Source organism: Pyrgilauda ruficollis, unplaced genomic scaffold, assembly GCF_017590135.1.
Source record: "Pyrgilauda ruficollis isolate IOZ18807 unplaced genomic scaffold, ASM1759013v1 scaffold338, whole genome shotgun sequence".
Classification (NCBI taxonomy): Eukaryota; Metazoa; Chordata; class Aves; order Passeriformes; family Passeridae; genus Pyrgilauda; species Pyrgilauda ruficollis.
Genome location: NW_024524800.1, coordinates 122273 through 148843, shown reverse-complemented (window position 1 = coordinate 148843; position 26571 = coordinate 122273). Strand labels below are relative to the sequence as shown.

General features: G+C 59.0%; 2 protein-coding genes across 2 annotated transcripts in view; one reads left to right on the top strand and one right to left on the bottom strand.

Moving 5' to 3' along the window:
• Positions 1 to 9251, top strand: part of SHMT2 (serine hydroxymethyltransferase 2) — a 9981-nt gene extending 730 nt beyond the window's left edge. The window contains exons 2-9 of the mRNA XM_041474739.1: positions 642 to 721; positions 3201 to 3357; positions 4849 to 4988; positions 5066 to 5231; positions 5307 to 5406; positions 7376 to 7531; positions 8320 to 8427; positions 8684 to 9251. Of these exons, the coding sequence (XP_041330673.1) occupies positions 642 to 721; positions 3201 to 3357; positions 4849 to 4988; positions 5066 to 5231; positions 5307 to 5406; positions 7376 to 7531; positions 8320 to 8427; positions 8684 to 8811 (1035 nt within the window). The 3' untranslated portion in view covers positions 8812 to 9251. The remainder of the gene's footprint in view (positions 1 to 641; positions 722 to 3200; positions 3358 to 4848; positions 4989 to 5065; positions 5232 to 5306; positions 5407 to 7375; positions 7532 to 8319; positions 8428 to 8683) is intronic.
• Positions 9252 to 11602: 2351 nt separating this feature from the next.
• On the bottom strand, positions 11603 to 17366 carry NDUFA4L2 (NDUFA4 mitochondrial complex associated like 2). Its single transcript, XM_041474742.1, has 4 exons — positions 17215 to 17366; positions 13882 to 13970; positions 13048 to 13108; positions 11603 to 11803 (listed from the first exon to the last, which is right to left on the bottom strand). The coding sequence occupies exons 1-4, from the start codon at positions 17269 to 17271 to the stop codon at positions 11747 to 11749; spliced, it is 264 nt and encodes an 87-aa protein (XP_041330676.1). The 5' UTR covers positions 17272 to 17366; the 3' UTR covers positions 11603 to 11746.
• Between the last annotated feature and the right edge of the window lie 9205 nt (positions 17367 to 26571).

Genomic DNA, 26571 nt, shown 5'->3' with positions numbered 1-26571 from the left:
GGGGGGGTTTGGGCAGGGGGGGGATTGGGATTGGGGGATCCCTGGTTAGGGAGTTTGGGCAGGGGTGGGGTTGGGGGATCCCTGTTTGGGGGGGATTGGGCAGGGGTGGGATTTGGATTGGGATTGGGGGATCTCTGGTTAGGGGGATTGGGCAGGGGTGGGGTCAGGCTTGGGGGACCCCTGTTTGGGGGGGTTTGGGCAGGGTTGGGCTTGGGGGACCCCCTGTTTAGGGGGGATTGGCTGCTCTGATTCCCACCCATGTCCTGGTCCCCACTGGGGGTGTCCTGGTGCCCCCATTCTCCCCCTATGTACCCCTCCCCCAGTCTCAGTCATCCCTGGGGGTCTCAGTTCCATCCCACTCCTCCTCCTCACCCTGGCTGGGCACCAGGACCCCCATCCCGGTGTGGTGTGTTCTCCCTCCCCCCTGTCCATCCCAAAGTCCCCAGGGCTGGCACAGCCACTGCCACCAGCCTTCGCCCCTGCCCAGTGCCCACGGGGTGGGGTCAGGCCTGGGGGACCCCTGTTTAGGGGGGTTTGGGCAGGGATGGGGTCAGGCCTGGGGGACCCCCAGGGGTTTAGGGGGTTTTGGCTGTTTAGGGGGTTTTGGCTGCTCTGATTCCCATCCACCTTTGTCCCCCCAGAATTTCTGCAGCCGGGCAGCGCTGGAGGCCCTGGGCTCCTGCCTCAACAACAAATACTCGGAGGGGTATCCTGGGAAGAGGTAAAGTGGGGAGTGGGCTGGGGGGCACTGGGGTTCAGCTGCAGGAGACATCCAGGGAGCCCCAGGGAAGGACTGGGGGCTCCCCAGTGTGGAGGTTGTCCTAGGACGGAGCTAAGGAATAAATAGGGATTGATCAGGAGGCCTCAACAGATCCACCTTGGGCAGCACAAGAGCCCAGCCAGGGCTACACCCAAGGTGAACCCAAAATGGTCACAAAACGAACCCAAAACGGTCATAAAATGAACCCAAGATGAGCCCAAAATGGTCACAAAACGAACCCGAAATGAACCCAAAACGGTCACAAAATGAATCCAAAATGGTCACAAAACGAACCCGAAATGAACCCAAAACGGTCACAAAATTAACCCAAAACGGTCACAAAATGAACGAGCCCAAAACAGTCACAAAACGAACCCGAAATGAACCCAAAACGGTCACAAAATTAACCCAAAACGGTCACAAAATGAACGAGCCCAAAGCAGTCACAAAATTAACCCAAAATGAACCCAAAATGGTCACAAAAATGGATGCCTGATCACAAGGTCTCTCACTTTTTCAAGTTCTGCTCCATTTGTATATTGGAGTTAATTGTCCAATTATACCTTTAGGTTGTGAGGTCCCATCCTCGTTGTTTTTCTCTCTTCATCCCACGGGGTTTGTGCTCTTGGGGCTGAGATTTGGATCATTTGTCCTTGGTCCCCAGCTAGAGCAGGAATTGTTTTGTCTCCCTGCTCTGTGAAGAGAGCTCACCATCCCCTAACATAAAACCCAGACCCACAGAGTAAAGCAGCACAGAACCTGAAACATATAAAAACTAAAACCTGAGGTATTTACCATGAATCTCAGAACCACAGCCTAAACCAGCACAGAACCTGAAACATATAAAAACTAAAACCTGAGGTATTTACCATGAATCTCAGAACCACAGCCTAAACCAGCACAGAACCTGAAACACATAAAAACTAAAACCTGAGGTATTTACCATGAATCTCAGAACCACAGCCTAAACCAGCACAGAACCTGAAACACATAAAAACTAAAACCTGAGGTATATACCATGAATCTCAGAACCACAGCCTAAACCAGCACAGAACCTGAAACATATAAAAACTAAAACCTGAGACATCACATTAAGCCAGCACAGAATCTGAAACAGAAAAACTAAAACCTGAGACATCACACCAAGCCAGCACAGAATCTGAAAAAACATAGAAAATCTAAAACCTGAGGCATCACTGGGGGCTGCCCTCTGTGCCAAGTCTCCCTTGGGGTCAGGCTGGCAGCAGGGACCCCTTGGTGACCCCGTGTGTGGTGTTTGTGGGGGTCTCCAGGACAAGGGAAGAGATGAATCTGACTCCATGTGCTTAGAAGGCTGATTTATTATTATTATTATTATTATGTTATATCATATTGTAATATTGTATAGTATATTATAGTAAATTATAGTATATTTTTATACATTAATAATATATAATTTAACATATATAATTTATTTAATTTATATAATTTAAGATATATTAAATTATATTAAATATAGAATGCTGTGCTAAAGCTATACTAAACCATAGAAAAAGGACACATCAGAAAGCTTAACAAGAATGAATAATAAAAACTCGTGACTGACTCCTCGGAGTCTGACATAGCTGATGGTGATTGGTCATTAAGAAAAAACCAACTCACATGGAACCAATCAAACATTCACCTGTTGGTAAACGCACTCCAGACCACATCCCAAAGCAGCCAACCACAGGAGAAACAATCAGATCGGAACTATATCTAATTACCAAACAATCATGGCATGTAACAATCATATCATTTATCAATCATATCATTTATCAATCAATGATTATACAGTTTTGCATCATCCAGTAAATAACATTTTCCCAGGCCCAGCCTTTCTTTCCAACTCCCCTGAACATCCTGTGATTTTAGGAACATTTTATCCCTACAATATCAAACCCCCAAACATAATTTCTCATGATTCTTGCTACAATTAAACAATAACTATATCCAATTACCAAACAATCATATCATTTATCATTAAATGATTATACAGGTTGTATGATCTTATCATTTATCAATCACATCATTTATCAATCAATGATTATACAGTTTTGCATCATCCAGTAAAGGATGATGTAAATAACATTTTCCCAGGTCCAATCTTTTTTTCCAACCCCCTTGAATATCCTGAATATCCTGTGATTTTAGGAACATTTTATCCCTATAATATCAAACCTCCCAAACATAGTTTCTCATGATTCTTGTTACAATTAAACAATAACTGTATCTAATTACCACGCAATCATGGCATTTAACAATCATATCATTTATCAATCATATAATTTATCAATCATACCGTTTATCATTAACTGATTATACAGTTTTGCATTATCCAGTAAATAACATTTTCCCAGGTCCAACCTTTCTTTCCAGCCCCCCTGAGTATCCTGAACATCCCCTGATTTTGGGAACATTTTATCCTCACCCTGTGCCTCCCCCGCAGCCTCACCCACGGTTACATGACCGACACCAAGAGGATCTCGGCCACCTCCATCTTCTTCGAGTCCATGCCCTACAAGCTTGATGTGAGCTGCGGGCAGGGAGGGTCTGAGGTGTCCCAGGGTGTCCCCGAGGTGTCCCCAGGGTGTCCCTGAGATATCCCCAGGGTGTCCCTCAAGTGTCCCCAGGGTGTCCCCAGGGTCCCCCCGAGGTGTCCCCCCAAGGTGTCCCCGAGGTGTCCTTAGGGTGTCCCCGAGGTGTCCCCAGGATGCCTTTAAGGTGTCCCCAGGGTATCCCTGAGATATCTCCAGGGTGTCCCTCAAGTGTCCCCAGGGTGTCCCCAGGGTGTCCCGGAGGGTGTCCCCAGGGTGTCCCCAAGGTGTCCCCCTGAGGTGCCTTTAAGGTGTCCCCCAGGATATCCCCAGGGTGTGCCCGAGGTGTCCCCAGGGTGTCCCCAAGGTGTCCCTGAGGTGTCCCCAGGGTGTCCCCAAGCTTTCCTTAGGGTGTCTCCGAGGTATCCCCAGGGTGTCCCCAGGGTGCCCTCAGGGTGTGCCCGAGGTGTCCCCAGGGTGTCCCTGAGGTGTCCCAGTGCCAAGGGAGGTGCCCAGGGCTCAGGTGCTGTGCTCAGGGCAAAGGGGTTCCTCCACTGTCTGTCTGTCTGTCCGTCTGACCATTCCCAGCATGACCAGGCTGGCTGTCCATTTCTGGGCTAACTGGCCCAGCTCTCCTCTCTGTCCGTCCCTCACAGCCATCCCCTGGACTGACTGACGTGTCTGCCTGTCTGTCCCTTCCTGGAGTGACCAATCTGCCTGTCTGTCCTTGGACTGACTGACCTGTCCGTCTGTCCCTTCCTGGAGTGACCAATCTGTCTGTCCGTCCCTGTGCTGACTGACCTGCCTGTCTGTCTGTCCATCCCTGGGCTGACTCACCTGTCTGTCTGTCTGTCTGTCCCTGGGCTGACTGACCTGTCTGTCTGTCCCTGGGCTGACCAATCTGTCTGTCTGTCTGTCACTGGGCTGACCAATCTGTCTGTCTGTCTGTCCCTGTACTGACTGACCTGCCTGCCTGTCTGTCTGTCCGTCCCTGTTCTGACTGACCTGATATTAAAACAATATATTAAATATTATATATTATATAATATATAATATATAGTTATATATTATATAGTATATTATAATTATATATAATATAATATACTTATATAAGTATATATAATATACATTATAAATATATTATTATATTCTATTACATTATATTATAATGCCGTACTAAAAGAAATAGAGAAATGACACAGACAGAAAGCTCCAAAGGAAAGGAATGGAGTGATAACAAAAGCTCCTGGCTCTCTGAGAGCCCGAGGCAGCTGCACCGTGCTTGGTCATTAAGCAGGAACACCTCACGTGGACCAATCAAAGGCGCACCTGTTGGTGAACAATCTCTCACCACATTCCACAGCCATTATTGTTTTTCTTTTCCTCTGAGGCTCCTCGGCCTCTCAGGAGAAAAAAAATCCTAGCTGAAAGGATTTTCATGAAAATACCACGGCGACAAGGGTACGTGGGCGGGCTCCTGGGGCTGAGGACGGGGGCTCTGGGGACAGCAGGTGACCGTGCTGGTGTCCCCAGGTGTGCGACGAGGTCAAGGCCTACCTGCTGGCCGACATGGCCCACATCAGCGGGCTGGTGGCCGCCAAGGCCATCCCGTCGCCCTTCGAGCACGCGGACGTTGTCACCAGCACCACGCACAAGACCCTGCGTGGCGCCAGGTGAGAGCCCTGTGCCCGCGGGGACGGGGCTGGTGTCACCCTGGGGAGGGACAGGTGACAGCGTCTCTCGCCGCCAGGTCGGGGTTGATCTTCTACCGCAAGGGCGTGCGCTCCGTGGATAAGAAGACGGGCAAGGAGACCCTCTACGACCTGGAGGACAGGATCAACTTCTCCGTGTTCCCCTCCCTGCAGGGGGGACCCCACAACCACGCCATTGCTGCCGTGGCTGTGGCCCTCAAACAGGTGTGCCAGGGTGGGGGGCTCGGGGCAGGGGGTGCCCCCTGTGCCCCCTGTGCTGACGGGGTGTTCCCCTGGCAGGCCAGCTCCCCGGCTTTCCGGGAGTACTGCCAGCAGGTGCTGAGGAACGCCAAGGCCATGGCACAGGCGCTGCTGCAGCGGGGGTACACCCTGGTGTCAGGTGAGGCTCTGGTCCTGCTGGTTTTGGGGATGAGGAGGGGTGAGCTGTGGTGGGGACAAGGAGGGGAGAGCCATGGTGGGGACCAGGTACATCCTGGTGTCAGGTGAGGCTCTGGTCCTGCTGGTTTGGGGACAAGGAGGGGTTTTGGAGCCATGGTGGGGACAAGGTACATCCTGGTGTCAGGTGAAGCTCTGTCCCCACTGTTTTGGGGACAAGGAAAGGTGAGGTGTGATGGGGACAAGGAGGGGAGAGCCATGGTGGGGATCAGGTACACCCTGGTGTGGGGTGATGCTCTGTCCCTGCTGTTTTGGGGACAAGGTACACCCTCTTGTCAGGTGATGCTCCAATTCTGCTGGTTTTGGGGACAAGGAGGGGTTTTGGAACCATGGTGGGGGCCAGGTACACCCTGGTGTCAGGTGATGCTCCAATCCTGCTGGTTTTGGGGACAAGGAAAGGTGAGGTGTGGTGGGGACAAGGAGGGGAGAGCCATGGTGGGGACAAGGTACATCCTGGTGTCAGGTGAGGCTGTGCCCCTGCTGGTTTGGGGACAAGGAGGGGTTTTGGAGCCATGGTGGGGACAAGGTACATCCTGGTGTCAGGTGAAGCTCTGTCCCCACTGTTTTGGGGACAAGGAAAGGTGAGGTGTGGTGGGGACAAGGAGGGGAGAGCCATGGTGGGGATCAGGTACACCCTGGTGTGGGGTGATGCTCTGTCCCTGCTGTTTTGGGGACAAGGTACACCCTCTTGTCAGGTGATGCTCCAATTCTGCTGGTTTTGGGGACAAGGAGGGGAGAGCCATGGTGGGGATGAGGTACACCCTGGTGTCAGGTGATGATCCAATCCTGCTGGTTTTGGAGACAAGGAGGGGTTTTGGAGCTGTGGTGGGGACAAGGCATGCCCTGGTGTGAGGTGATGCTCTGTCCCCACTGTTTTGGGGACAAGGCATGCCCTGGTGTGAGGTGATGCTCTGGCCCTGCTGTTTTGTGGACAAGGAAAGGTGAGGTGTGATGGGGACAAGGAGGGGAGAGCCATGGTGGGGACCATGTACACCCTGGTGTCAGGTGAGGCTCTGTCCCTGCTGGTTTTGGGGACAAGGAGGGGTTTTGGAACCATGGTGGGGGCCAGGTACACCCTGGTGTCAGGTGATGCTCCAATCCTGCTGGTTTTGGGGACAAGGAAAGGTGAGGTGTGGTGGGGACAAGGTAACACTCTGGTGTCAGGTGATGCTCTGACCCCACTGTTTTGGGGACAAGGAGGGGTGAGCTGTGCTGGGGACAAGGAGGGGTGAGCCATGGTGGGGATGAGGTACACCCTGGTGTCAGGTGATGCTCTGACCACACAGTTTTGGGGACAAGGAGGGGTGAGCTGTGTTGAGGACAAGGTACAACCTGATGTGAGGTGATGCTCTGTCCCCACTGTTTTGGGGACAAGGCATGCCCTGGTGTCAGGTGAGGCTCTGGCCCTGCTGGTTTGGAGACAAGGAGGGGTGAGCTGTGCTGGGGACAAGGAGGGGTGAGCCATGGTGGGGATGAGGTACACCCTGGTGTCAGGTGGTGCTCTAACCCCACAGTTTTGGGGACAAGTCATGCCCTGGTGTCAGGTGATGCTCTAACCCCACAGTTTTGGGGACAAGGAGGGGTGAGCCGTACTGGGGACAAGGAGGGGTGAGCCGTGATGGGGATGAGGTACACCCTGGTGTCAGGTGATGCTCTAACCCCAGTTTTGGGGACAAGTCATGCCCTGGTGTCAGGTGATGCTCTAACCCCACAGTTTTGGGGACAAGGAGGGGTGAGCCGTGGTGGGGACGAGCGGCCCTGCTCGGTCTCAGGGCAGCAATGGGGTGTGCAGGAGGATTGGGGGGCACAGGAGGGGGAATGAGGCAGAACAGGCAGCACTGCAGAGCAGGAAAGGTGCAGCAGAGGGGTCTGGGGGTGCTCAGGGACCCTCACCCCTCTCCTTTGCTCCCCAGGTGGCACTGACAACCACCTGGTGCTGGTGGACCTGCGGCCCAAGGGCATCGACGGGGCGCGGGCGGAGCGGGTGCTGGAGCTCGTCTCCATCACGGCCAACAAGAACACGTGCCCAGGGGACAGGAGTGCCCTGACACCCGGGGGGCTGCGCCTCGGTGAGGGATCCTCACCCCACAGCAGGGGTCCTCACCCCACAGCAGCCCCGCTCTGTTTCACCCTTCTCTGTTTAGTGGGAATTTGGAGATGGGTTTGGCTGGGAAAGGGGGCAGGACCCTGTGGGGAGTAGAATTTGGGGAGCTCCTTGGGGAGGCACGGTGAGGGGTTTGGACCCAGGGAGCCCCTTGGGGAGCTGGGAATGAGGGAGTCCCTTGGGGAATTGGGAATGAGGGAGTTCCCTGGGGGGCTGGGAATGAGGGAACCCCTTGGGGGGCTGGGAATGAGGGAGCCCCTTGGGGGGCTGGGAATGAGGGAGTTCCCTGGGGGGCTGGGAATGAGGGAGCCCCAGTGAGGGGCTGGGACTCAGCTCCTTTGTGGGGCTGGGACTCTGTGAGCCCCTTGGGGGGCTGGGAATGAGGGAGCCCTTTTAGGGGCTGGGAATGAGGGAGTTCCCTGGGGGGCTGGGAATGAGGGAGCCCCAGTGAGGGGCTGGGACTCAGCTCCTTTGTGGGGCTGGGACTCTGTGAGCCCCTTGGGGGACTCAGGGAGCTCCTTGAAGGGCTCTGACCCAGGGACCTCCATGGGGGGCTGGGAATCAGAGAGCCCCTTGGGGGGCTGGGACTGAGGGACCTCCAGTGAGGGGGTGGGACTGAGGGAGCTCCTTGTGGAGCTGGGACCCCTTGGGGGCCTGGGACCCTGAGACCCCTTGGATGGCTGGGACCCAGGGCGCCCCTTGAGGGCCAGGTGCCCCCCCAGCGCTGCTGTCCCTGACGGGCTCTGTCCCCAGGTGCCCCCGCGCTGACCTCCCGCCACTTCCGCGAGGAGGATTTCCAGAAGGTCGTGGAGTTCATCGACGAGGGCATCGCCCTGGCCTTGGACGTCAAGAGCAAAACCAGTGAGCCACGGGGGGGCCCTGTACCCCCATTTCCCCTTTCCTGAGTGCCCCTCAGCCCTTCTCCCCTTGTGCTGCCAGCCCTGCTGCCCAGACCAGGTGGCAAAACCAGTGAGCCACGGGGGTCCCTGTCCCCCATTTCCCCCTTCCTGGCTGCCCCTCAGCCCCATGAGCTGCCAGCCGTGCTGCCCAGCCCGCTGCCAGCCCCTGGGGGGGGCTGGAGCTGCCCTGGGGCTCACCTGTGCCCCTCCACCCCCAGGTAAGCTCCAGGACTTCAAGACCTTCCTGCTGCAGGACCCGGAGACGCAGCGGCGCCTGAGCGACCTGCGGCAGCGCGTGGAGACCTTCGCCCGTGCCTTCCCCATGCCCGGCTTCAGCGACCACTGAGGGGGGCACAGCCCCCCTGCCAGGCTGGGCTCACCCGGGGGGGGTCACAGAGAGGCGCAGACCCACCCTCTGCCTTTCCCCCTCCTTTTCTCTCCTGCATTCCTGGGGTGGGGGCCCATCCTGCTGTCAGGGTACAGAGACCCCCCAGACCCTGCTTGGGGTGGGGGGCACTGCTTGCTCCAGCACTCAGCCCTCCTGCCAGGCTGGGCTCACTCTGGGGGGGTCACAGAGAGGCTCAGACCCACCCTCTGCCTTTCCCCCTGCCCTTGTCCCCCGTGGTCACCTTTGGGTGCCGTGTCCCTGGGGTGGGGGCCCATCCTGCTGTCAGTGTTAGGGTACAGAGACCCCCCAGACCCTGCTTGGGGAGGGGGGCACTGCTTGCTCCAGCCTCATCTTGCACTTTTCTACGGGGAGGGGTTGCTAATAAAAGTGGGGGCAGAGCTTTGGAGCTGTGTGGGTGCTGTGTGGGGGGCAGGGGGGCGTTGGGGAGGGGTCCCTGGAGCCCCTCGGTGCCGTGCCAGCAGCTCCGAGGCTCTCGTGCCTCAGTGTCCCCATGCTGGTGCTACCCCCAGTGGGCTCTGAGGGCAGGGGGATGATGCTGAGCCCTGGAACATGTTGGGGGACAGCCTGGGGACCCTCCCCCTCCTTTTCCTGATGCTCTGAGGGCAGGGGGGTGATGCTGAGCCCTGGAACATGTGGGGTACAGTGGGGGGACAGCCTGGGGACCCTCCCCCTCCTTTTCCTGATGCTCTGAGGGCAGGGGGGTGATGCTGAGCCCTGGAACATGTGGGGTACAGTGGGGGGACAGCCTGGGGACCCTCCCCCTCCTCTTCCTGGTGCCCAGCCGGGCTCTGTCCCATGTCACGTACTCCAGAGGGTGCAGGAGCATCCCGGACATCCCTCCCACGTGTGGGTGTGACCCCTGCACCCCTCCCAGCTCCTGCCCTCCCCAGAGGGGCCGGGGAGGGGACCCTGGAGCGTGAGAGAGCGGAAACGGCGCCCAGGGCTTGTCCTGCTTCCAGCGGGATGTGAGCCCCCCCGGGGGGGTGTGAGGACATCTCCCGTGTTAATGGCTCTGGGAAGCCATCAGGGATCCAGTGCTGTCCCCTCCCCAGGCTCTGGAAAACCCTAAAGGATCCAGTTTGCCGTTCCCAGGCTCTGGGAAACCATCAGGGATCCAGTTTGCCGTTCCCAGGTTCTGGGAAACCATCAGGGATCCAGTTTGTTGCCCCCTCCCAGGCTCTGGGAAACCATCAGGGATCCAGTTTGTTGCCCCCTCCCAGGTTCTGGGATTCCATAAAGGATCTGGTGCTGTCCCCTCCAGGTTCTGGGAAACTCTAAAGGATCCAGTTTGCTGACCACCCCCACCCCCCCCTTCCAGGTTCTGGGATTCCATAAAGAATCCAGTGCTGTCCCCTCCCATGCTCTGGGAAACTCTAAAGGATCCAGTTTGTTGCCCCCCGCTTTGTCCCCAGGCTCTGGAAAACCATAAAGGATCCAGTTTGCTTCTCCTGGGCTCTGGGAAGCCCTAAAAGGTCCAGGTTTGCTGCCCCCCACCCCTCCCCAGGCTCTGGAAAACCCTAAAGGATCCCTCCCACGCCCTGGGAAACCCTAAAGGATCCAGTTTGCTGCTCCCCCCACCCCAGGCTCTGGGAAACCATAAAAGATCCAGTTTGCTGTGCCCCCTTCCACGTTCTTGGATTCCATAAAGAATCCAGTTCTGTCCCCCCCCCCAAGCCCCTAGAAAACCCCAAAGGATCCAGTTTGCTGCCCCCAGACTCTGGAAAACCCCAAAGGATCCAGTTTGCTGTCCCCAGGTTTTGGGAAACTCTAAAAGATCCAGTTTGCTGCCTCCTCCCAGGTTCTGGAATTCCATCACGGTTCCAGTTTGCTGCCCCCACTCCCACCCCGTAATTTATTCCAGTGCTGAGTTTCATGCAGGCACGAGGTGAGGGTGAGGGGGCACCCCCAGGGATGTGCTTTATTGGGGGGTGGGACACGAGCACATGGTTTGGGGGTGCTGGGGGAGCTGTGGTGGAGCTTGGGGGGCTGTGGGGGGCTCCCCTTCCACCCCAGCACGTCCCAGAGGTGGCTCAGAAGCTGGGCCGCTCCTTTTTGAGGTTCTTGTAGTCGGTGGAAACTGCCAGAAACTGGAGAAGGGAGGGAGGAAGAGAGGTCGGGGGGGTCGTGGCCTCCTGTCCAGTGCCCCTTCCCCAAATTCGAGCACAAACACTTGGGAGGCTCTGCTACAGGGCTGATCCCTCTTTCCCATTTCTGTTTTGCCCTAAAAGTGTCTGCCTGACCCACAAACACTGCCAGAACCTTGGGAAACCCTAAAGGATCCAGTTTGCTGCCCCTGGGCCCTAGGAAACCCTAAAGGATCCAGTTTGCTGCCCCTGGCCTCTGGGAAACCCTAAAGGATCCAGTTTGCTGTCCCTGGCCTCTGGGAAACCCTAAAGGATCCAGTTTGCTGCCCCTGGGCCCTGGGAAACCCTAAAGGATCCAGTTTGCTGTCCCCCCCACCCCAGGCTCTGGGAAACCATAAAAGATCCAGTTTGCTGTGCCCCCTTCCACGTTCTTGGATTCCATAAAGAATCCAGTTCTGTCCCCCCCCCCAAGCCCCTAGAAAACCCCAAAGGATCCAGTTTGCTGTCCCCAGGTTTTGGGAAACTCTAAAAGATCCAGTTTGCTGCCTCCTCCCAGGTTCTGGAATTCCATCACGGTTCCAGTTTGCTGCCCCCACTCCCACCCCGTAATTTATTCCAGTGCTGAGTTTCATGCAGGCACGAGGTGAGGGTGAGGGGGCACCCCCAGGGATGTGCTTTATTGGGGGGTGGGACACGAGCACATGGTTTGGGGGTGCTGGGGGAGCTGTGGTGGAGCTTGGGGGGCTGTGGGGGGCTCCCCTTCCACCCCAGCACGTCCCAGAGGTGGCTCAGAAGCTGGGCCGCTCCTTTTTGAGGTTCTTGTAGTCGGTGGAAACTGCCAGAAACTGGAGAAGGGAGGGAGGAAGAGAGGTCGGGGGGGTCGTGGCCTCCTGTCCAGTGCCCCTTCCCCAAATTCGAGCACAAACACTTGGGAGGCTCTTCTACAGGGCTGATCCCTCTTTCCCATTTCTGTTTTGCCCTAAAAGTGGCTGCCTGACCCACAAACACTGCCAGAACCTTGGGAAACCCTAAAGGATCCAGTTTGCTGCCCCTGGCCTCTGGGAAACCCTAAAGGATCCAGTTTGCTGCCCCTGGGCCCTAGGAAACCCTAAAGGATCCAGTTTGCTGCCCCTGGCCTCTGGGAAACCCTAAAGGATCCAGTTTGCTGCCCCTGGGCCCTAGGAAACCCTAAAGGATCCAGTTTGCTGCCCCTGGCCTCCTGGGAAACCCTAAAGGATCCAGTTTGCTGTCCCTGGCCTCTGGGAAACCCTAAAGGATCCAGTTTGCTGTCCCTGGCCTCTGGGAAACCCTAAAGGATCCAGTTTGCTGCCTCTGGGTTCTGGGAAACCCTAAAGGATCCAGTTTGCTGCCCCTGGCCTCTGGGAAACCCTAAAGGATCCAGTTTGCTGCCCCTGGCCTCAGGGAAACCCTAAAGGATCCAGTTTGCTGTCCCCCCAGTGTCACTGCAGCCTGGCCTTGGTGGCATATGGTGCCCCTTCCCCAAATTCAAGCATTTAGGGGGTTCTGCTCCAGGGCTGATCCCCCTTTCCCCTTCCTGATGAAAACTCAGTGTTTTGCCCTAAATGTGCCCCAAACACTGCCAGCCCCCCGGGAAACCCTAAAGGATCCAGTTTGCTGTCCCCCCAGTGTCACTGCAGCCTGTCCAGTGTCACTGCAGCCTGACAATGTCACACAGTGCCCCCTTGCCCAAATTTGAGCACAAGGATTTTGGGGGGGGGGGGGCTCTGCTCCAGGGCTGATCCCCCTTTCCCCTTCCTGAGTGTTTTGCCCTAAATGTGCCCCAAACACTGCCAGCCCCCTGGGAAACCCTAAAGGATCCAGTTTGCTGCCCCCTCCCAGGTTCTGGAAATCCATAAAGGATCCAGTTTGCTGCCACCCCCAGTGTCACTGCAGCCTGTCCAGTGTCACTGTAGCCTGGCCTTGGTGGCACACAGTGCCCCTTCCCCAAATCCAAGCGTTTAGGGGGGCTCTGCTCTCCCCCTTTCCCCACCCTGAGTGTTTTACATTAAAAGTGGCTGCCTCCCCCTCCCCAAACACTCCCAGCCCTCCCAGTTCACCCAGTGCTCACTTTGTACTGGTCTGTGGGGCTCAGCTTGTTCCAGGGCTCAGGATTATTCTTCCGGTCCCAGCTGTGAGGGGTGACAGGGACATCAAAGGGGGAGAGACCCTTCCCCACACCTCATTGGAGCCCCCCAGAGTGCCCCCAGCCCCACCAGCACTGTCCCCAGTTGTCCTTGAAGCCTTTCCAAGCTGGCCACATCCCGTCCTGGCCCGGGAGGGGCTGTGGGAGGCAGCAGAGCCGTGGGATGGGGTCTCTGGGGACAGCAGCTCGAGGTGCCCCCCCTTCTTCCTTCTTCCATCCCCCCCCCCCCCCCCCCCCTTCACTGGTGCTGGCCAAGAGCAGAATTTTCCATCTGGGAAGATGTTTGTGTGTGGATTGGGGAGGGAGGGGGGGCTGTGCTGCAAACACAACGCCCCGGGAGCTGTCAAATGGGTTTGGGGGATGGGATTGGGGGTGTTGTTCCCTCCCAAAAACCCCCCCCTGCTCTTCCACCCTCGAGGCTAAGGTGTCAGGATGTGATAATTGTGGAGCTGAGCTCATCTGGTGCCAGATGAAATCCAGGAGTGGTTTTAGGGGGAGGAAACAATGGTAAATGAGGTGGGGAGATGTGGGAAAACCAGCCTGGTCACCCCAGGATGTGCTCACCATCCATCCATTGTGATCCCACAGCCCTGTTCCCAGCTTTCCTGGGCACATCTGGACCCACATTTTCCCCCATCATTCACCATCAAGCTGTGTCTGGGTGTGCCAGCACCTGCTGCCAGCCCTGGGCTGAGCCCCTGTGCTCTGGGGGTGTGGGGTGACCCCCAGGGGTGCCCCACAGGTGGCCCCATGGCATACCTGACATCTGGGCTGTACAGCGCCAAGCGCAGCAGGTACAGGACTGCACTGCCCAGGCCCACACTGATGAAGCCAATGAGGGGAACGAGCTGCAGAGAGAGAGAGAGAGTGAGAGAGAGTGAGAAAAATGAAAAATACCCCAATAAAATGAATATTTATCAGGCGGACTGGAGAGTGAAAGGGAGAGCTGACACGCCGGGAGATTTACAGGGGGAATATGGCAGAGCAATCCTGTAGCTGGGCTGTGGTACACAGTGTAGCTGTCAGCTTGAGTGACTGAATTAAAAGAGGGAGAGAAAAATCGGCTCGTGTTGGAGAGGAATTGGATTTGGAATGAGAAATCACCTCCCCTCCGCCTGTGGCTGCCCAGCGCTGGCGCTGCTGAGGAGCTGGGGAGCCCAATCCCAGCATTCCCAGTGCTCCCAGTGACTCTGCTCGGGGCTGAGCCTCAATTTATGGCTCCTCCCTAAAGGATTTGGTCCTGGGCACCCCATTCCCAGTGCTCCCAGTGCCCCTGGTCAGAGCAAACCTCGGTTTATGCTTCTTCCCTGAAGGATTTGGTGCTGAACACCCCATTTCCAGCATTCCCAGTGCTCCCAGTGACTCCACTCAGGGCTGAGCCTCGCTTTGTGGCTCCTTCCTGAAGGATTTGGACCTGGGCACCCCATTCCCAGTGCTCCCAGTGCCCCTGGTCAGAGCAAACCTCGGTTTATGCTTCTTCCCTGAAGGATTTGGTGCTGAACACCCCATTTCCAGCATTCCCAGTGCTCCCAGTGACTCCAGTCAGGGCTGAGCCTTGCCTCATGGTTCCCCCCTGAGATACTCAGCCCTGGGCACGGTCTGTCCCCGAGCTGTGACCCCAGACAGGGTTCCTGTCCCCCCACGGCCCCCCCAGCTCTGCTCCCCTCTGCACCATTCCTGATGGAGCACGAGACAAGGAGCTTCTGTTCCTTTTACTGGGATGGACTGGGACACACTGGGAGTCCAAAGCGGGTCCTGGGGGGCACTCAGTGACCCCAACTCCCCACCCTCATCCTGCCAGCGTGTCCCCTCACCCCCCGCTCCGTGCCCACGGCGGCTCCCAGCGCACCTCGGCTCCATCTCCTCATCTCCGCTCGCTCTGCCAATCCCCCAGTGCCCGGAGCGACGCGGCCTCAATCGGAGCCGAGCCGAGGAGGCTTTGACCTCCCCCAAATTGCCGCGGCGAGGACGCGGGGAGCGAAATGAGAGCGGCGCCAGCCCCGTGCCCCTGGGAGGGAACCGCGTCCTGCCCATTAACGGGAGAGCTGCCCACAGAGCTGCACCGGCAGCACCTGGCTCTGCTCGCAACTGGGAGAAAACATCCCCAAAATGAACGCCCACAGCTCCGTGGCTCAGTTTCCCCACTGGGATGACACCGGGCGAGGGGGGGCATAGCTGGAAAATGTGATGGAAAGGGTCAGTCCGACCCATCTGTTTGCTGCCAAGCACATCCACACGTAGGGAAGGGGGAAAAACAGAGGTATCCCCCTGGCCAGCCTCTCCCAGTGCTCCCAGTATGGCCCAGCTCCGGGGAGTGAAATGAGAGTGGTGCCACCCCGTGCCCCCGGGAGGGAGCCGCGTCCTGCCCATTAATGACAGCGCTGCCCACAGAGCTGCACCGGCAGCACCTGGCTCTGCTCGCAGCTCGGCAGCTGCAGCTCGGAGAAAATGCCCCCAAAATGCTCCGTGACTCAGTTTCCCCACTGGGTTGACACCGGGCGGGGAGGCATAGCTGGAGAATGTGATGGAAAGGCTCAGTCCCACCCATCTGTTCGCTGCCACGCGGGGGGAAAGGGGGAAAAACAGATGTGCCCCCGCGCCCAGCCTCTCCCAGTGCTCCCAGTACGGCCCAGTTCCCACCCGGCAGTGCCCAAACCAGGCTGGAGTGACGGATGCCAGCCCCATGCGGGGTGTCAGGGCCATCAGCAGCTGATGGGCACCGAGTGCCAGCAGGAGCTGGCAGCAGCCCTGCCCGAGCGCTGGCGAATCCAGAACTCTCCGCAGCGCCGGGAATTGCTGCGGCTGCTGGAGACGATTCGGGGCAGCGGGGCCGTCTCACCATCTGCTGCCGACAGCGGCTGGGTAATTAATGGCTGGCAGCAATTAGGGGCAGGGCGAGGCTGCCAAGCCGCAGGTGCCAGCGGTGGAGCCCGATTTCCCCCAGGCGCGGCGCCGTGCCAGGCTCTGCCCAGGTGCCCGCTCCGGTGCCCGCCGAGCCTCGCCAGCGGGTTCTGGCGGTGCCAGCGCTGCCGGTGCCTCACGGCCGCGGTGCCACCCGTCGCTGCCAGGCAGCCGGGCACGCTGAGGAGCCATTGCCGGCCGGCTACACCTGGCTGGCAGCGGGGGATGGACGGATGGACGGACGGACGGATGGCACCGCGTGGAGCGGGTGACACCCAAAAATTGCTGGGTGCAGGCACCCAGGACCCTCCGTGCCTTTACAGCTCCAGTTTGGGGTCTTCTTTGTGCCCCCCAAATCCCTCACGGCTCCTCGGGGGAGGAAAGGGTGGCAGGGACCGAAATACCCCAAATTTCCCCGTTCTGCAGGGAGGATCACACAGGAGCCTCATCCAAGGATGTGGGAAGCACCCTGGGGGTCCCAGCCACTCGTGCCCACGGTGCTGGCACCCCCTGGCAGTGCCCAGCCTGGGGGTTGAGGCATTTTTTACCCAAAACCACACAAACCCCTCAGTTTGAGGGGTTTTTACCCAAAGCCCTCAGTTTGACATTTTGAGGGCTGACGAGGACAGATCTGGGGGGAGTGGGGAGGGGGCTTCATTTCCATCCTCCCTGACAAAGATGTCCCCAGACAGGGTGGGGAGGGACACGGGGAGGGTCCCTTCGCCCCCTCAGCTGTTGGGGCGTGGGTAAGAGCTGAGGTGCCCCAGCCGGGCTCGGGGAAGGAGCCCCGGCCCCTCGGCAGCGCTGGACGGAGGGAAAGGGGTGGGGAGCACCGGGTGGTCTCACCTGTCCTTGCTGAAGGACAGAGGGGGCTCCTGAGGACCCCCGGATCAGCCGGAGGAGCCTGGGAGAGCAGAGGGACAGCGGGAAGGGGGAACAATGCAGAATTTGGGGGGATGAGGAGGGTTTTTGGGAACAGGGAGGAAGAAGAGGAGGCTGAGGAAGGACACAGAACAGGAGGAATGGGGAGTGGGATGATGGGAGAAGGATGTGAGGAAGGCCAGGGGCTCCAGGCACGTGGTGGGCAAGGACAAACCTGAGGGCTGGGGGCTGCGAGGGGAGGACGAGGAGGAGGAGAACGCAGGGGAGGGATTGGGGGTCCCTGGAGGAAGGGGGGGCTCCGTGACTCACTCCGGGGTGCCGTTTGACATGCCGGGAGAACATCCCTCCGCTCAGGGGACCCTTCATGGCCAGGGTGGGATCGCTGCGCCGCGCTCCGAGGTCCGAGCGAGGATGGAGGGGTGGGCAGGAGGCGAGGGAGGCGCTGCGGCCGGGCTGGGAGGGACGGGACGGGTGGGGACATCCCGGGGACACGGCCAGCGGGGGAGGCAGCGGAAAGCCGGACACCAAATCCATCACCCGCCTCACCCTCTCACCTCAGGGGTGATTCTGGGGGAGTGCTGAGCCCACCCCGATGTCCCCAGGCGGCCTCGCTGTCCCTCCCCACCCAGGGCAGGTGGCGGGGCGAAGGATGAGCCGTGTGATTGCCGGTGACAACTTGGCCGGGCTTGGCCGCTCCCCCCTCCCGTTTATGATAAATGATAAAACACCCAATTTACATTTAGCCATGCAAATCTCGCTGGCAGGAACAGATGCTGCCGTGCATATGGAGAGCGGCCATTAGTGCCCAACAAAGGAGGAGGGGGCGGCGGGATGGACCCAGCGGGGATGGAGACCCCTCAGCCTCGCTGAGGAGGGGGTGCAGTGAGTGCCAGCACAGCCCCTGAGCTGTCAGCCTCGATTTTGGGGGGTCTCGGAGCCCCCCACGGGATGCTCCCCTCTCCCACCCTCTCCCTTTCCACTTCCGAGGGACAAAGGGGGGAATTTCTCCGGCTGAGGCACATCCAAGGCTCGGGGTGATATAATTAAAGATTTGAGATGTGATTGATTAAGTGCCACTCCCCGAGATGGAGCATCCTGCCCTGGGCATGGCTGGCGTGTCCTTTGTCACCTTTGTCACCTTCCTGTGCCCAGGGTGGCCAGGGGGGCACAGAGAGGGGGGCGTGAGGGATCCGTGGGATTTCCACCTGTGTGAGGGGTGGGAGCTGAGGGTTTGGGGGACCCCAGTCCTGTCATTCCCACCCTGCACCCCCAGACCCCCATTTTCTGCAGGAGCTCCCCCGGGATTCCCTCCCCAGTAGGGCTCATTAATGAGTGCAATTAAGAGTTTAATTCCCTGCGGGGCTTTCCTGCTCTCAGGAGCTCTCAGGAGCAGCCGTGATGGGGACCTGGGGGGGCTCCAAGGTGGGCTCCAACCCCCCCGAGGGTGACACCAGCACGGAGGTGTCGCAGGAGCTTCTCCTCCAGCCTGGCCCACGTGGAGTTTGGGGTCAGCATTTTGGGGGGAAAAACACAAAAAATCCTTCCCGGGAAGGAAGGAATGGCAGCAGCCAAGCCTGGGGCACGTGTGGGGACATGTGTGTGCCACACAGATGTGCACATCTGGGCAGCCCCGCCCCCCACGCCAGGGTTCATGAGAACCCATCTGGGGGACCTAGGGGTCAGGGAAGGAACACGCACCCCAAAATTCAGGGGTTCAGGGGGGACTCAGTGGTCTGGGGGGAGCCCTCACCCCGAAATTCAGTGGTCTGGGAGGAACTCAGGTGCCCAGGATGGGGGGACAGAAGGGTCTTGAGGTGGGGGCAGGGGTCTGGGGATGACCCTCATCCCAAAATTCAGGGGTCTAGGGGAACCCAGATGTGTGGGTGGGACCCTCACCCCAAAATCCAGGAGTTATGTGGAGGGTTCTGGGTAGACCTTCACAAAATTCAAGGATCCAGGGGTCTGAGGGGACCCTCACCCCAAAATCCAGGAGTTTAGAGGAGGGTCTAGGGGTCTGGGTAGTCTTTCACTACAAAATTTAGGGATCCAAGGGGTCATCCAGGGGTCTGGGGGGACCCTCACTCCATAATCCAGAAGTTCAGGGGAAGGTTCTGGGTAGATCTTCACAAAATTTAGGGATCCAGGGGTCTAGAGGAACCTCACCCCAAAATTCAGGGGTTCAGGGGAACCCAGATGTCTGGGTGGGACACTCACCCCAAAATCCAGGCGTTATGGGGAGGGTCTAGGGGTCTGGGTAGACCTTGATTATGAAATTTAGGGATCCAGGGGTGTACCCAAGGGTCTGGGTGGGACCCTCACCCCAAAATCCAGAAGACTCAAGAGACGTGGGCGGGGTCGCGGGTGGGGGGTTTGGAGCCCTCATCTCTGCTGGCAGCTGCGGCGTTGGGTTATTTTACAACCTCTCCAAAAATATTATTCAAGATGAAGGAGGATCACGGCGCGGCTGCGAGCGGAGCCGGGGCCGTCGGCGGGAATTTATCACCCGGAATTGGGTGCCCCCCCCCGGCACGGCGCCGTGATGAAGTGCTTCATTAATGGGAGATGCTGCGGCTCGGGATGAACGTGCCTGCACCTGAGCACGGCTTCCTCAGCGGCGCCGAGCCTCCCCCGGGCTGCACAGAGCCCCCCCGGGCTGCACAGAGCCCCCCCGGGCTGCACAGAGCCCCCCCTGCTCTCTCCTGATCCACAAATCCCACAGGAAAATCCACAGAGCCCCCCCGGCTCCCTCCCGATCCACAAATCCCACAGAAAAAAATCCACAGAGCACCTCCTGCTCCCTCCTGATCCACACTCACCCCAAAATCCAGGCGTTATGGGGAGGGTCTAGGGGTCTGGGTAGACCTTGATTATGAAATTTAGGGATCCAGGGGTGTACCCAAGGGTCTGGGTGGGACCCTCACCCCAAAATCCAGAAGACTCAAGAGACGTGGGCGAGACAAAGGGGACAAGGACCACAAAAATCAGGGATCAAGGGAGCTGCCAGGAGCCTGGGGGGCACCCCGAGGGTCCGGGAGGGGCACCCCGAGGGTCCGGGAGGGGCACCCCGATATCCTGGCACATCCTTGCACACACACGTGCCCATCCACGGACCCGCACACACACGTGCCCGGCCACAGCCACACCTGCTCGGCATCCATGTGCTCACACACGTGAGCCACACACACGCTGGGGGGGCTGGGGGGGGGGGCCCCCCCGGCTCCCTCCCGATCCACACAGGCAATGGATCAAATCCACAGAGCCCTCAGATCCCTCCTGATCCACAAATCCCACGGGAAAATCCACAGAGCCCTCCCCAGCTCCCTCCCGATCCACAAATCCAACGGGAAAAGTCCCCAAAGCCCCCCCGGCTCCCTCCCGATCCACAAATCCAGTGGGAAAATCCACAGAGCTCCCCAGGATCTCTCCTGATCCACACATTTCACGGATCAAATCCACAGAGCCTTCAGATCCCTCCAGATTCACAGAGACAATGGATCTAATCCACAGAACCCCCCGGATCCCTCCAATTCCACAAATCCAGTGGGAAAAGTCCACAGAGCCCCCCTGGATCCTTCCTGATGCACAAATCCAATGGATCCAATCCACAGCCCCCTGCAGGGTCCCTCCAGACCCACACAGAGCTTTCAGATCCCTCCTGATCCACAAATCCGATGGGAAAAGTCCTCAAAGCCCCCAGGATCCCTCCCAATCCACAAATCCAGTGGGAAAAGTCCACAGAGCCCCCTTGGATCCCTCCAGATCCACACAAATCCATGGATCAAATCCACAGCCCCTCCCAAAACCCCTCCCAGGCCCAATCCATGGATGAAATTCCCAGAGCCCTCCCAGAGCCCAGACATCCCATGGGACAAATCCACAGCTCCCTGTCCCCATCCCAGCCCCACACATCCCATGGGACGGGGTCACAACCCCCCCAGAACTCTCCTGCTCGTGGTCCATGGTGGAAGTTCACAGCTGCTCCAGACTTTTCCTGATCCACAAAACCCTGGGGTGAAATTCCAACTCCCCCAGACCCCTCTGGATCCACACAGCCCTGGGGTGAAATTCCTGCCCTTCCAAATCCCTCCTGACCCCACGGAACGAGTCCAAATCCCTCTGTTCCCATCCCAGTCCCACACATCCCATGGGATGGGGTCACAACCCCCCCAGAACTCTTCTGCAAGTGGTCCATGGAAGTTCACAGCTGCTCCAGATCTTGCAGATCCACAAAACCCTGGGGTGAAATTCCTGCCCTTCCAAATCCCTCTTGATCCACAGAGCCCTTGGGTGAAATTCCAGCTGCCCCAGACCCCTCTGAATCCACACAGCTCTGGGATGGAATTCCAGCTCCCCCAGACTTTCTCAATCCACAAAACCCTTGGGTGAAGTTCCTGCCCTTCCAAATCCCTCCTGACCCCCACGGAACGAGTCCAAATCCCCTCTGTTCCCATCCCAGCCCCACACATCCCATGGGACGAGGTCACAACCACCCCAGAGCCCTCCCAACCCTACAATTTTAGGGAATCCTCCCACCCCTACAAGTCCCCAGCCCCTCCAGCCCCCCTGGCTGGCACCAGCTGTGCCCCCCAATTTTTGGAGGACCCCCCAGTGTGACCCTCGCTGCTCTTGGGTCCTTCCCCTGGAGCTGGCTCCTTCCAGAGCTGGAAACTCCACGGGATTTTGGCGCGCTGCATAAAAAATTCATCCCGAGTGAAGCAAAACAAACAGGAAACAAAAGAGCCGAGAATTAAAGGGAGAATTAACGGAGAATTAACGGAGAATTAACGGAGAATAAATGGAGAATTAATTAACGGGATGGGTTAATTCCGCCCCGGAGCAATCCCGTGCAGCTTCCTGCCACTCCAAGGGGCACCGGAGTGGATGCACTATCGCGACATGTCCCCCCGATAACGGCGGAGCAGCCCCGGCCCTGCCAGACCCGCGTGGCTGCGGTGGGTCAGCGTGTGATGTCACACCTCCCCCCGTGACGTCAGCGGTGCCAGTGACGTCACAGCCCCCTCCTCGCTCCGATGGCGCCCACCCAGGGCCCAGCAGCATCCATCACCCATCGGTGCCTGGAGAGCCATTATCGGCCTAATTGCCCTCATTAATCACCCGAGCGGCGCGAGGAGCGGCGGGAGAGCCCCGCTCCGAGCCACGGCCGCGCGGGGTGCGGGGTCACCCCCAGATCCGACACCCCGCACCCCGAAACCCCCTGACCTTGATACCCCAAACCCCTGACACCCCCAGATCCGACACCCCGCACCCCAAAACCCCCGGGCCTTGATACCCCAAGCCCCTGACACCCCCAAATCCTGACCCCCCCACACCTTGAAACCCCCGGACCTTGATACTCTAAACCCCCAGAACTTGATACCCCCAAGCAATGACACCCCCAGATCCGGACACCCCCAGATCTGGACACTCCTGCACCCCGAAATCCCCAGACCTTGATACCCCAAACCCCTGACATCTCCAAACCCCGAAACCCCAAGACTCTGCCTCCTCCAGACCCTGATACCCCCAAACACTGACACCCCCAAATCCTGACACCCCCAGACACTGACAGCCCCAGATCCTGACACCCCCTGACCTTGATACCCCCAAACACCGACACCCCCAAATCCTGACACCCCCACACACCCTGAAACCCCCGGACCTTGACACCCCCAAACCCTGGCACACCCAAACCATTGTTCCCCCAGACCTCTGGCACCCCCAGATCCCTGACACCCCCAGTGTTGCTGCAAAAGCCTCCCTCCAGCTGCTGAGGGGGTTTTGGGGAGCTGGGGGTGCTTCTGGAGAACTGGGGGTGATCCCGGAGAGGTGGGAGCAATCCTGGGGAGCTGGGGGTGATCCTCGGGAGTTGGGGGTGATCCAGGGGAACTGGAGTGGTCCTGGGGAGCTGGGGGTAGTTCTGGGAAGATGGGGGTGGTCCTGAGGAGTAGGGGGTGCTCCTGGAGAGCTGGGGGTGCTTCTGGGGAGCTGGAGTGGTTTGGGGGAGCTGGGGATGCTCCTGAGGAGTTTACGGTGCTCTGGGGGAGCTGGGGGTTCTCCTAGGGAGGTGGGGGTGATCCTGGGGGTGATCCTGGGGAGCTGGGGGTGCTCCAGGGGAGTTGGGGGTGCTCTTGGGGAGCTGGGGGTGCTCCTGGAGAGCTGGGCGTGGTTCTGGGGAGTTGGGGGTGCTCCGGGGGAGCTGGGGATGCTCCTGAGGAGCTGGGGGTGCTCCTGGCGAGTTGTGAGTGATCCTGAAGAGCTAGGGGTGCTCTGGGGGAGCTGGGGGTGGTTCTGGGGAGTTGGGGGTGCTCCGGGGAAGCTGGGGTTGATCCTGAGGAGCTGGGGGTGCTCCTGGGGAGCCGCGGGGCTCAGCTCAGCCGTGGCAGTGAAGCCATTCCTGGAACTGACCCCACAATTCCCCACAGCTCACGCTATCGATTCTCGTTTCCATAATTGCCACAGAAAAGCCCCAGCCCGGAGCCGCGGTTTCCCCGCCCGCGTTATAAATAACCGGGGCAGCGGCTGCGAGGGCTGAGGCACGATTTAATAAACACAACAGCCTCGTCCTTCATCTGCCACAGACACCGCGGGGCTGAGGAGCACACGGCTGGGACACGGCTGGGACACAGATGCACATGGCTGGGACATGGCAGGGACACAGCTGGGACACGGATACACATGGCTGGGACATGGCTGGGACACAGACACACATGGCTGGGACATGGCAGGGACACAGTTGGGACATGGACACACATGGCTGGGACATGGACACACGTGGCTGGGACACAGCTGGGACATGGACACACAGCTGGGACACAGACACACATAGGTGGTACATGGCTGGGACACAGCTGGGACATGGACACATGGCTGGGACATGGACACACACAGCTGGGACACGGCTGGGACACACGTGAACACATCGGGCACACCTGCACACAGGTGAGGCATGTGCACACGTTGAGACACGCGTGCGCAGGCGGGGACACGCACGAGGGGGACACACGAACGACAGGGACACACGCACTGGGGGGACACCCGTGTGCAGGGTGGGGCCGCTCCCGCGGGGTCTCTCCCGGTCCCGCCCGGTCCCGCCCGGTCCTGCGGGAGGCCTGTGGTGCCCTCTGGTGGCGGCGGCGGGGCTCGGCCGGGGGGCACCGGCACCGGGCGGGCACCGGGAAGGGGCTGGGAGGGCACTGGGCAGCGTGGGGCACGGCTGGGCCGGAGCCTTCTGCCGAGCCCTTCTCCTTCTCTTCTCCTTCTCCTTCCCTTCTTCTCCTTCTCTTCTCCTTCTCCTTCTCCTTTTTCTCCTTCTCCTTCCCTTCTCCATCTCCTTTTCCTTCTCCTCTTTTTCCTCCCTCTCCTTCTCCATCTCCATCTCCTCCCCTTCTCCTTTCTCTTTCTCCTCCTTTTTCTCCTTCTCCATCTCCTTCCCTTCTCCTTCCCCTCCTTTTTCTCCTTCTCCTATTTTTCCTTCTGCTCCTTCTCCTTCAATCCTTCTCTTTATTCTCCTCCTGCCCCTGCAGCTGGCACAGGAACCAGGAATTCAGACCCCCAGTACCATGGTAGGGACCCCAAAACCGAAACCACCTCTGTGTCCCCCCCTGTCCCCATGGCATCTGTCACCCCCAGCACAGCGTGGGGACACCACGAGCACACCCGGGGGGTCCCATCTCCCACATCCTGCCGAGCCCCCGGCAGCTGCCCCCTCTCCAGCCTCCCCCCGCCCCATTTCCCCCTCCCCAGCCCTGCTGACTGATTCCAGAGCCTCCAAAATCAATTCCCATCCCCGCCAGGACACGCCAAGAAGGCGACAAATCACGGTGGCGGCTCCGCAGCCCCAGCGCCTCATTTTTCTTCCTGAACTCCATAATAAGAAATCAATGGCAGACGCTGAGCTCCCGGTGCAGCTCCCCTGGGATGGGCAGCACCGAGTCCTCCCCCACCCCCAAATCCCGGGTTCCCCTGCCCCAAATCCCGGGGTTCACCACCCCCAAATCCCGGGTTCCCCCTGCCCCAAATCCCGGGTTCCCCCACCCTCAAATCCCAGGTTCTCCCACCTCCAAATCCCGGATTCTCCCACCCTCAAATCCCGGGGTTCCCCCACCCCCATATCGAGGCCGGGTGGCTCCAGGGGAAGATGGAATCCAGGGAATGGGTGGGATCCAGAGGATGACTTGGATCCGGGGGCAGGCGGGATCCAGGAGGAAGAAGGAATCCAGGGAACATTGGAATCCATGGAGAGGGTTGGATCTGGGGTACACATGGGCTCCAGGGGATGTGTTGGATCTGGAGAACAGGTGGAACCCACGGAGAAGGTTGGATCTAGAGGCCAGGTGGCTCCAGGGGAAGATGGAATCCAGGGAATGGGTGGGATCCAGGGGGAAGAAGGAATCCAGGAAACATTTGGATCCATGGATGGGTTGGATCTGGAGGCCAGGTGGCTCCAGGGGAGGATGGAATCCAAGGAACATTTGGAATCCATGGATGGGTTGGATCTGGAGGCCAGGTGGCTCCAGGGGAGGATGGAATCCAAGGAACATTTGGAATCCATGGATGGGTTGGATCTGGAGGCCAGGTGGCTCCAGGGGAGGATGGAATCCAAGGAACATTTGGAATCCATGGATGGGATGGATCTGGAGGCCAGGTGGCTCCAGGGGAAGATGGAATCCAGGAAACATTTGGAATCCATGCATGGGTTGGATCCGGGGGGGCCAGGTGGCTCCAGGCATCCTGCGGGGGGGCCCCGGGCCGCTGTCAGGCGGCAGCTCCAGCAGCTGCGGAAGGCTCTGGGCTGGGATTGCTGCTCCAATTAACTGGAATCGTGCTTCCCCGCCGCGCCTGACACCGAAAAACCGACATAATTACCCGCAGCGACAGGCAAGGCAGGAGCGCGGCTCCCGCTTAATTGAGTGTTTACAGCCTGCGCCGAGGGGGAAACAGCCCCCCAGACAAGCAAAGCCTCCCCCTCAGCCAGGGAAAACGGGGGGAAAACAGCCCCGTCCCCCACCCCCATCCTCACACCCCTCCCCTGGGTGTCCCCAGGTGGCAGGACAGGACAGGACAGGACAGGTGGCCCTGGCAGCGCTGTCGCCGCTCCTCCAGCTCGTGGCTGACTCGCAGATGCAGCCGCGGGAGCTGCGGGTCTCGCTCCTGTCAGCCGGGATGAAATCCCGAGGGGCGGCTGGGGGGGGACACCCAGGCAGGAGCGGCCCCGAGGTGGTGACGGGGCAGGGGGCACTGCCAGATGTGCACCGAGGTGGTGACGGGGCAGGGGACGCGGGCAGATGTGCACCGAGGTGGTGACGGGGCAGGGGGCACTGCCAGATGTGCACCGAGGTGGCAATGGGGACACACAGATGTGTCCCGAGGTGGTGACAGGGCACAGGGGACACACACAGATGTGCCCCAAGCTGGCAATGAGGCAGGGGGACATGGCAAGATGTGCCCCAAGGTGATGAATGTGCCAGGGGGAGGACACACAAGTGTGCCCCGAGGTGACAATGGGGCAGGGGACACGGTCAGATGTGCCCTGGCGTGGCAATAGGGACACACAGATGTGCCCAGAGGTGGCAGTGGGGCAGGGGACACGGTCAGATGTGCCCTGGCCTGGCAATAGGGACACACAGATGTGCCCTGGGGTGGCAATAGGGACACACAGATGTGCCC

What these genes read in the sequence shown, in the direction of transcription:
- NDUFA4L2 (XM_041474742.1), bottom strand. Translation starts at nt 17,271, where the DNA reads ATGAAGGGTCCCCTGAGCGGAGGGATGTTCTCCCGGCATGTCAAACGG. An exon ending in ATGTCAAACGGCACCCCGGA is followed by an intron (nt 13,971 to 17,214) that starts GTGAGTCACGGA and finishes CTCTCTCTGCAG; the next exon opens with CTCGTTCCCCTCATTGGCTT. An exon ending in CTGTACAGCCCAGATGTCAG is followed by an intron (nt 13,109 to 13,881) that starts GTATGCCATGGG and finishes CACCCCTCACAG; the next exon opens with CTGGGACCGGAAGAATAATC.